We start from the raw sequence: 9,488 nt of genomic DNA on the forward strand, positions 1-9,488 counted from the left end.
GCGCCCGCCCCTGGACGCGCCCGCCCGCGCCGCCCTGCGCTACTGCGTCTGCACCCGGGCGCTGGAGGTGGCGGAGCAGGGCGCGCGCCTGGGCCCCGTGCGCGTCATGCTGCACAACTGCCCCTGCTACCGCGTCCTGGCCGCGCCGCGCCACGTCTTCCTGCTGCCCGCCCCGGGCGCCCACACCGGCGCCGCCAAGCTGCTGCTGGTCTGGTGCCCGCAGGAGGGCCGCGTGGCTCTGGTTGCGCCCGCCCGCGGGCTTCTGCGCAGCCACCGCCTGCCGCCCGCGGCAGAGCTGGACTTCAGGAAGCTGGTGGCGGGGTGCGCGGGGCTCCTGCCCGCCCTGGACCCGCTGGACGTCCACACCTGCGCCCTGTCGGACTCGGGGGACCTGCTGCTGCTCAGCCCCCGGGGCGCCGTGGACCTGCTGCAGCCCGATGGCGTCCGGCGGCGCATCTTCGACTTTGGGGGCAGCGCGCTGGCCCCGGGAGACCCGGCGCAGCTGCACGCGCGGGGCGGCACCTTGGCCTGCGCGCTGGCCGGCCTGCTGTACCTTGTCGACCTGGGCAGCGGGCAGCTGCTGGACAAGATGGTGCTGGGCACCAAGGAGGTACACTTCCTGGAGGACGAGGAGGAGCTGCAGCTCCTCACCCCAACAGGGATCTACAGCTACGTCCCCCGCGGCACGGAGCCGGGTGGGCGGCTGGAGCCCCCGCTCTCCGAGCTGGTCTTCCAGGAGGCGTGCAAGTATTACCAGCGCCGCAGCCTCAGCAGCGCGCCGCTGACGGTGGAGAAGCTGCGCAAGGGTGGCATGTTCCAGGCGCCCATCGCACTGGCAGCCATCCTGCACCATGGCCTGCGCCCGCAGCATGAGCCACCCCACGGGCTCCTGGGGTCCCACACCAAGCTGCTGAGCACCCTGAGCCTGGAGCTGCAAAGCTACCGCAGCCTGGAGGCGCTGAAGGCCTGCGTGGTGGGCGCACCGGAGGGCGAGGTGGACAGCTACTGCGAGGAGCTGGTGGAGCAGGAGCTCACCCGCCTCCTGCACTCGGACCTGGACCCGGACAACCTGGCCTACCTGAACACCATCTTCCACTCCTTCCCCCGGGCCACCTGGAAAGCCGTGCGCACCAGCCTGCAGCTGCGGCAGGGCGCCGACGGGCTCCTGGTTGCCCGGGCCACGCCAGACATCTGGAAGAAGGTGCTGGGGGGCCCAGCGGCACGGGAGGCGGAGGGAGGGTGCAACGGGGCGCTCCCGCTCTTCGAGCTCATCTGTGGCTCCCTGCACCGCTACAAGCCCGCGTGGCTTCCGCGTTTCGTGGCACTGACGCAGCAGTACGCCGGCACCGCGTGGCCCTACGGCAGCCAGGACGGGCCCGAGGGCCGCGTGCCGCTCTACAAGCGGGCGCTGGCCGTGCTGAGCCGGCGGGCCGGGGCCGCCGGCGATGAGGACCTGGAGATCGATCTGCTGCTGTGCAGCGCGCGGCCCAAGGCTGTGCTCCAGGCCGTGCGGCTCCTCGTGCGGCTGCGGCACTGGCCCCGTGTGCTAGAGGCTGCCCGCCGCTTCTGCCCGCGCAGCCCCTTGCTCAACAAGGAGATCTTCACCACGCTCCTGGCCGAGGTAGCCCAGCACCGTGAGCTGGACCCGCACCTGGGCGCCCTGTGGGAGTTGTGCCCCCCAGACCTGGCGGCCACAGACGTCCTTGCTGTTGTGCTGCAGCACCTGCCCAGCCCCGGGGCAGGCGACCCCACTCCCTTCACTACTGCCCCAGGCACCCCGCTGACCGTGGGGCTGCTGAAACCGCTGCTGCAGCGTGTGGCGCAGCGCCCGCAGGCCCAGGATGAGCTCTATGCCGATGCCCTGCAGAGCCCCGGCATCCCCCCACCCACCCCACCCCGGGAGCGCCGGGCAGGCGCCGAGCTGGCCCCAAGGACTGCCATGCTCGGGCCGGACCAAAGCGGCAACGTGTGAATGGCGCCGGGGAACAGGCACCCGGGCTAGGAGCTCCAGTGTGGCCCCGGCTCCGGGTGAAAGACTAGATCTGAACCTCGCTCCGTGTTTGCCCTGCGTGCTAGCCAGCGGGGCCCCAAGTGCTTTGGGGCAGGGGCTCAGCTTCCTCTCTCCGTCCTCTGCACCAGGTCTCTGAGACCAGCGCCGGTAGCTGGAGCGCTCGCGGCCCTTCCTTAGCAAGCAGCCGGGCCATGCCGAGGAGCGAGCGGAGACGCGGGGGAGCTCCATGCCAGGCCGTGCAGGCCTGACCCCTCCATCTTTGCCCCCGAGCCGGCTCAGACACAGAGCGCTTTGTGAGGCCCTCCCTGCCTTTCTGCTGCCTCAGCTCTTGGGGAGCGGGTAACTCGAGACAGCCGGACCAGGCCGCTCCCGGCAGACTGCCGCACTCCAGACACTAATGCATGGCCCCCAGTGACGGGGGGGCCCTGTCTCAGCCCCCCTCGAGGACACAGTTACACCCCCCTCGAGCACCTGGACTGGAAACCAGACAATAAAAGTTGCTGACGCAGCACTGGGGCAAGAGACTCATTGTGTTCAGGGGCAGGGGGGCTGATGTAGCTACGAGCTGCTGCACCAGGAGGGGGGTCCTGCTGTGCTGTGGGGGCAACCCCCAGCCCTGCCCCTCACCCCAGCCTCTCAGGGTACATCCCTCTAGCACCTGCTCCAGACCCCAGCTCGCTGCAGGAGCCTGTGAGCTGCCCCCCAGCACCAGGGGGCTTGGCTGTGGAGGCAAGAGGAAGGCACTTGGCCTCCCTGTTGCAGGAGACCTAGTGTAGACAGGGCCCCGGTACTTAGAGCACATTTTGCTGCCTGGGGACCAGCCCTGGGAGCTGTGGGGGAGGACGTGGCTCTGCAGCCATATTCACTGGTGTCCCCTCTGTGTTGCACCCCAGCTGCAGTTTGTTCCTCCCTGCACAGGACGTCAGCCCCTCCTGGGAAGTCCCCATGGCCACGAGCCAGCGTGGAACCAGCCCCTGGAAGAGGAACTGCCGGGTGGGAGCGATGGGCTAGGGTGCATCAATGAGGCTTTGTGCAGCGCTAGCTCACGCTGCGGCCCACGTGAGGGGGTGGGGGTGCTCCCATCCACCAGGGAAGTGGGTTGCACCGAACAAGCCCGAGCCTTTGGGTGGTGGGCAACGGGTCACCTGCGGCCCCTGCCTGCCCGGCCCCTGCAAGCCTGGAGGCGAGGGCTGAGGTCAGCAGGGCAAAGCCCACGGCTCTGATGTGGCCTCTGCTCCAGCTTAAACCCCACCCCAACACCTGCAGCAAAGGGGCAAATTCCTCCCTGACCCCACGGAGCAGCCCTTCCCATCTCGACCCCCTGTGAATTACCCTGGCTCCCAGACAGGGTGGGGGTCACTGGGCACCAGTACACCAGGTGTTGGGCAGCCACGGGGCAGCTTCTAGCAGGGCGGTGGGACCCCCGACTGCCCCCCCCAGGGTTGGAGCAGGGACCCAGCCCCTCTGGGTACAGCCCCAGAGCCACCCCCTGGCAGTGGTGGGTATGGGGGGCACAGCCCTGCATCGCCGCACGGCAGACAGGCAGCTCGGCTCTGTTCACACACACAAGCTGCTTTATTGTGCGCGGGCACGCCAGCCCTGGGGCAAAGCAACCCCGCGGCCCAGAGCAACCTGCCGCCCAGCCTGGGCAGCTGTGCCCATGGCCGCGACCTCAGGGCCAGGGCATCACGGCCTCGTCTCCACCCGTGGGATCTTGAAGGCGGGGGGCGGCGCGGACCTGTGGGGTGTGCGGGAGGGGACATAAGGGGATGTCCCACAATGCCTGCCCCACCCCACCTTAGGATGCCGGACTCACATCTCCAGGGCCTCGTGCCTGTGGGGAGAGAGGGGCAGGGTCAGGGGGGCTGGGCACTGCCCCCACCCCCAGCCCCCTAGGGCTGCGAGGGTTTCGGTTCCCCATGGGCAGGCAGCCGTGGCCCGGTGCGAGCAGCCACCAGGGAAGTGAAACCAGCCGGTGCCTTTGGGGGAGGGGGATCTCAGGGAGCCCAACCCTGGTCCCAATCCCCCCTGGGCCTGTCGTGACCGGGGGCTCCCCACCCCCGTGTTGGCCAGGTAGAGGCTGGTGCAGCAACCACGGTCGCGGTCATGCCTGCCACATGTCCGCCTTCCTCCCCGCCGGGGCCCGGGTGGCATGGAAGCCAGGAGTCGGGCGGGCAGGGACAACGGGGGTCCTCACTCGTGGACGTCGGCGTAGTCCATGCGGCGGTAGAACTTGGCGAGCCGCGTGGCCAGGATGAGGCCAGGCAGCAGCAGCGCGGTGCAGGCGCCCAGGCTGAACCAGAAGGCGTTCTGGGGGGCACAGCGGGCGTCAGTGCCCCCAGCCCCGCACCCGCACCCCGCAGCCCCAGCCCCGGCCCCTCACCAGAGAGTCCAGCACGTAGCGGCAGGTGATGGTCTCGATGCCGTCCAGCACTTGGGCCGCGGGGCCGCAGCGCCCCAGCTCGCCCGTCAGCTGTGCACAGGGACAGGGATGGGCCATCAGACGCCCTGCCTCAGTTTCCCAGCCACAGGGACAAGCCTGCAGACCTTGCATTGAAAGGCTGCGGGACCTGAACCTGTTCAGCCTCCACAAGAGCAGGCTGAGGGGGGACCTGGTGACTGTCTATAAACTCACCAGGGGGGACCAGAAGGGTTTGGGGGAGACGCTGTTTCCCCCCGCGCCCCCCGGCATGACAAGGAACAATGGCCACAAGTTATTAGAGAGTAGATTTAGATTAGACATCCGCAAGAACGACTTCACGGTCAGGGCGGCTAGGAGCTGGAACCAGCTTCCTAGGGAAGTGGTGCCGGCTCCTACCCTGGGGGGCTTTAAGTGGGGGCTTGATGACTACCTGGCTGGAGTCATTTGAGTCCAGTCTTTTCTCCCGCCCAGGCGGGGGGTCGGGCTTGAAGATCTACAAGGTCCCTTCGACCCGACTGCTGTGATCCTATGATTCTGCCCTCTGCCCCATGGGACACAGGTGTGTGCGCAGCCCGCGGCCCAAGGGGAGGAAGCCCCCTCCCTCCCGCCCTCGCCCGCATCACTCACGGCGTCCTTGGCCCAGGCCACGTAGGTCTCGAAGAAGCCGAGCAGCTGATGCAGGAAGAGCTGGCTCTCCTGGGGGCAGAGGCAGGGGCCGCAGGTTGGGAGTGAGGGGCACCACCAGAGCTGGGGCAGGCAGGGGCTGGGGGTCGGCTGTGCAGGGCACCGGCAGGGCTGGGGGGGCAATGAGTGCAAGGAAGGGACATTGGGAAGGGGCCGAAGCTGGGTGGGGGGCAGCTCACATTCTGGATGGTGGGGGCCACACGCGTGTCCAGGAAGACCTCGGCCTGCTTCATCTGCTCCAGCACAGAATCCACTAGCATCTGGTGTGACACGAGTGGGCCTGGTCTCAGCTGTGTGGCCTGCCGGGGGGAGGGGGATCCCCCATCCCCACCCCCCAAAACGCAGCTACCCAGAGCACCCCTCCACCCGCCGCGGCCCCGAGCCCTCCCCACGTACCGGGACCTGGTGCATCCTCTCCTGCAGGCGCTGGAGGGTCTCGTTCAGGATGCGCTGGGGACAGAGCGAGCGTCAGGGGGTCCAGGGCCATCGAGGAACGGGTCGGCGGGGGTGGGGGGTCACTCACCACATTGCTGTGCAGCCTCGTCTCCATCTCCTCGTCCAGCCGTCGCAGCTCTGCGGCCTCGTCCTGCAGCTCCTTGCTCCTGTTCGGGGCCTGGTGGAGATGCGGCTGCTGCAGAGACCCCTGACCCTGCCCAGAGCCCCCCAGCTCCTGCCCAGAGACCCCTGCCCGGAGCAGGGACGGGATCCCGGTGACGGCCGCAAGGGGCTGTCCTGGGGGTTTGGCCCCAAGGGAGCTGGGAGGGAAGGACCCTGATGCCGGGGGGTCGGGGGGGACAGGGACTGGAGAAGAAGGAGCATGGAGGAGGGGCTAGGGCCTCTGGGTTGGGGTCAGAGGTCAGTCCCCAGCATCTCACCTCGGTGCCTGTGACATTTGCCAGCCTGTCCAGCTCGTCCGCCAGCCCCAGCAGCTGCTCCCGGCTCGGGATGGTGCTCAGCTGGGGGGCGCAGGGGATCAGGGGTCAGCATGGACTTTCCCCTGGAGGTTGGAGGTCAGCATGGACTGTCCCCTGCAGCCCCCCATGGCCCCGGGCACCTTTTGGCGGTCGGCGGTCAGGTTGGTGAGGCGGGTGGTATTGCCGAGGGTGCGGAGCAGGTCGGTCTGCTCGGTGCTCAGCAGCACGACCGGCGCCAGCGTCAGGTTCGTCTCTCCGAAAGCTGCGTGGATCTCACTCGTGTACTATGGGGTGGGGGGATGTGAGCACGGGGGGCCGGGCCGGTGCCCCTCACTCCTGACCCGCACCCACCAGGCACAGGGATGTGTGCACAGGACAGACACGTGCACCCGCACAGCCATGCACACGTGTGCACACAGCCATTCAGGAGTGCACATCTGTGCACATGCACCTGTGCACCTGGGCCTGAGTGCACACATGCACACGCACCCCCCCGTGCCCACATGCTGACCTGGCTGAGGTTCAGCAGCTCGTCCAGGGGCACGGCCTGTCCCAGGTCCAGGGCACTCCACAGAGGGGCATCATGCTGGCACGCACTGGGGGGAGCAAGGCTGAGACTGGGGCAGGCAGCTCCCCGGTGCCCCTCACTCCCAACCCACAGCCCCTGCCCCCCACCAGCGAGTTCCTGCCCCTGACCCCTGGGGCCTGGACAGGCAGAGGAGAGCAGGGATGGGACCAGACCCAGCCCCCCCAAGGGCAACAGGTAGGGGCAGGCGAGCCCCCCGCACCCCGTGGCACTGACTTGTAGACCTGGGAGAGGTTCAGGGTCTGGCCGTGCAGCCCCAGCGTCTCTGGGCTGAAGCCGGGGATCATGCCCGGGGTTTCCAGAAACTGGAGGCAAAAGTGGGGGTGAGAGCAGCTGAGACAGAGGCTCCAAACCCGACCCCGGCCCCTGCAAGCCACCTGCCTGAGCCAGGGGCAGGAGAAAAACAGGACCACCCCCAGGCAGCTCCCACATACAGAGAACTGCAGCTGGAGCTGGAGCTGGAGCTGGGCTGGCAGGGGCTGCGGGTCGGGAGTGTGGGGCACCGGTGGACTGGGGCAGGGGTCCCTCACCTGGATAAGCTGCCGGTCGTGCCAGGCGCGGCAGACCAGCACGTAGCCATTGCCCCCCAGCAGGAAGGAGAGCAGCACCAGCAGCATGAGCAGCCAGGAGAAGAGGAAGCTGAAGCCCACGCCCCTGGGGGGGACAGCGGGGTCAGCGCTTGCGGGGGGTGGGCTCCGGCCCGGCCCTGCCATGTGCACGGGGTGGGGGGTCCCTTACACCAGCAGCAGGTTCCCGCCGACGTTGGGCAGGCAGCCACGGTCCACGGGCAGCGTGGCAGGGTCCAGGCCCAGCACCCCCAGCGCCAGGCCCAGTGCGTAGCTCAGCACCACCAGCAGCACCAGGCAGCACAGGCAGATGCCCACGATCCACCTGCGGGGGAAGAGTCAGGCCCTTAGGAGTGGGGCCCCCAACCTCCCTGGGTCTCCCAGGCACCCCCATTGCAAACCCTGGACCTAGGGCAGCCCCCCGGGCCCCACCTGTAGTGGTCAGCAGCCTGGACAAGCGGCTCGTAGCGGCCGGCAGAGTGGGCGACGCTGTGCAGGGTGGCCGAGACATTGCTCAGGGCGTCCAGGCCCGAGAGCTTGGCCCGCGCCTGCCGCAGCTCCCCCTGGATCTGGTCCAGCTGGGCTTGCGCGTCTGCAGCGGGCGGCACGCGGGTCTGAGAAGGGCCAGGGAGGCCCCTGGGTCCCCACACCGGCTGGGGCCGGGGTGCAGGAACAGGAGGTCTGGTGGGGGGGTCTGGGCTGGGGTGGGGGGCACCACTTACCTACGACCAGGTCCCGCGTCTCATTCTCCACCCGTTGCGGCGTGTCGTGCAGTGTCTGGTTGGCCTGGACCCAGGGCAGGGGAGACGCACACGGGTCACAGCCTGGCCCATGGCCCCTGGCACCGGTAGCCCCATGGGAGGTCCGGGGGGTCTCACCTGCTGGATGACAGTCCGGGGGTCGGAGCGGGTCAGGTTGTCCAGCAGCTCCAGCTGGTGCCCTGCATCTGGCATCTGGGGGGCGGAAGCCTGTGGTCAGCGGGGGCCGGACCAGGAGGGGCTCAGGCACCCCAGGGACCCCCTGGCACGGGACGTGCAGCCCCCTCACCAGGCTGAGGTTGGCGGGGGCACGGGGGCAGTGGAGCTGGGTCTTGCAGGACTGCCCGCAGCTCTCCAGGGTGTGCTCAATGCGGGAGCACAGGGCGCTGAGGTTGTGGCTGACGCCATCCAGCCCGTCCTGCAGCTGCTGGCTTGAGTTGATCACGTCCCGCAGATCCGGGCGCAGGACGTCCAGGTCTGCGGGGACAGCGGCATGGCCTCAGCCCAGGGTGGTACGGCCAGGTGCAGCCCCCCGCGCCTGCGGCCCCTCGTACCTTCCAGCAGGCGCGCGGCGCTGTCCAGGGCTGCCTGCAGCTCACGGCCGACGCTGGACACGATCCTGCCGCCCAGGACAGAGCTGATGTCTGCAGAGTCGGGGCACGGTCAGGGTAAGCCAAGCCCCCCCGCCCCGCTGCCCGTGCCCCCGGACACTCACCACGCAGGCTGGCGTTGGCCTGGTCCAGCGGCACACGGCTGCTGTTCATCACGAAATCCACCTGCTGCAGGGACGCGGCGAGGGTGTCAGGCCCTGGCCGCGGCCCTGGTATCATGTGCCCCCCTTTGCCCCGGCCCCCATGCCTGTACCCGGGGGATGTCATCCAGGTAGGTGCGCAGGTTGCCCACGGAGCTGTTGAAGGTGCCGAAGCTGCTGCCCACGGCCTGGGAGATGCGCGTGTTGGCGATGAAGGCGCAGACGTTCCAGCCCCTGCCGCGACGGTGGGGTCAGTTCAGGCCAGGGGCTGCACCCGTCACTGCCAGGGACCCCAGCCCCCACCCCGGCAAGGCTCATGCCCAGCTCTGCCTCGGTTTCCCCCAGCAGCAGTGGGGGACTATAGTGGACAGGCTCCCCCGGGTGCCCCAGGGGCCGGATCCCTGTCTGGAGCTCCCTTTAAATCTAGTTATGCTATGGGGGGGGCTTAAATTCAAGGGGGACTACGGTAGCCAGCCTGCAGCTGGGCATGCAGATGCATGGTCCAGTGGTGCAAGGGGGAGCTGGAGCCCCAAAGGGGTCATGCATGGGGTCACATGAGGACCCAGGGCGAGGGACAGGTTTCTGCCCCGGGCAGCAAAGGGAGTGTGCCCCAGGGCAGTATAGGGCATATCATAGATTCATAGAAGTCGGGTCAGACAGGACCTTGTAGATCTTCAAGTCCGACCCCCCGCCTGGGCAGGAGAAAAACTGGGCTCAGATGACTCCAGCCAGGTAGGCATCAAGCCTCTTCTTAAAGACGGTCACAAACTCCTGCAAGACCGTTTCAGGCTGGACA

At 68.5% G+C, this 9,488-nt stretch overlaps 2 protein-coding genes across 2 annotated transcripts in view; one reads left to right on the forward strand and one right to left on the reverse strand.

Annotated features, from left to right (window-relative positions):
• Positions 1–6: 6 nt before the first annotated feature.
• On the forward strand, positions 7–2,527 carry HPS6 (HPS6, biogenesis of lysosomal organelles complex 2 subunit 3). Its single transcript, XM_019555569.1, has one exon. It carries the CDS (start codon positions 107–109, stop codon positions 1,970–1,972), a length of 1,866 nt encoding a protein of 621 aa, XP_019411114.1. The 5' UTR covers positions 7–106; the 3' UTR covers positions 1,973–2,527.
• Positions 2,528–3,567: 1,040 nt separating this feature from the next.
• The window catches only part of LOC109323831 (prominin-1-A-like), a 7,664-nt gene continuing 1,743 nt past the window's right edge, over positions 3,568–9,488 (reverse strand). The window contains exons 4-24 of the mRNA XM_019555497.1: positions 8,806–8,926; positions 8,657–8,720; positions 8,496–8,585; positions 8,231–8,418; positions 8,062–8,136; positions 7,906–7,969; positions 7,616–7,775; positions 7,356–7,508; positions 7,148–7,271; positions 6,834–6,922; positions 6,543–6,627; positions 6,172–6,315; positions 5,993–6,073; positions 5,641–5,730; positions 5,514–5,567; positions 5,297–5,377; positions 5,061–5,129; positions 4,395–4,484; positions 4,209–4,321; positions 3,828–3,845; positions 3,568–3,749 (exon numbers count right to left, since the gene is read on the reverse strand). Coding sequence (XP_019411042.1) covers positions 3,698–3,749; positions 3,828–3,845; positions 4,209–4,321; positions 4,395–4,484; positions 5,061–5,129; positions 5,297–5,377; positions 5,514–5,567; positions 5,641–5,730; positions 5,993–6,073; positions 6,172–6,315; positions 6,543–6,627; positions 6,834–6,922; positions 7,148–7,271; positions 7,356–7,508; positions 7,616–7,775; positions 7,906–7,969; positions 8,062–8,136; positions 8,231–8,418; positions 8,496–8,585; positions 8,657–8,720; positions 8,806–8,926 — 2,005 coding nt within the window. The 3' untranslated portion in view covers positions 3,568–3,697. The remainder of the gene's footprint in view (positions 3,750–3,827; positions 3,846–4,208; positions 4,322–4,394; positions 4,485–5,060; positions 5,130–5,296; positions 5,378–5,513; positions 5,568–5,640; positions 5,731–5,992; positions 6,074–6,171; positions 6,316–6,542; positions 6,628–6,833; positions 6,923–7,147; positions 7,272–7,355; positions 7,509–7,615; positions 7,776–7,905; positions 7,970–8,061; positions 8,137–8,230; positions 8,419–8,495; positions 8,586–8,656; positions 8,721–8,805; positions 8,927–9,488) is intronic.

Source organism: Crocodylus porosus, unplaced genomic scaffold, assembly GCF_001723895.1.
Source record: "Crocodylus porosus isolate Cpor-Errol unplaced genomic scaffold, CroPor_comp1, whole genome shotgun sequence".
NCBI lineage: Eukaryota > Metazoa > Chordata > Crocodylia > Crocodylidae > Crocodylus > Crocodylus porosus.

What these genes read in the sequence shown, in the direction of transcription:
- HPS6 (XM_019555569.1), top strand. Translation starts at nt 107, where the DNA reads ATGCTGCACAACTGCCCCTGCTACCGCGTCCTGGCCGCGCCGCGCCAC.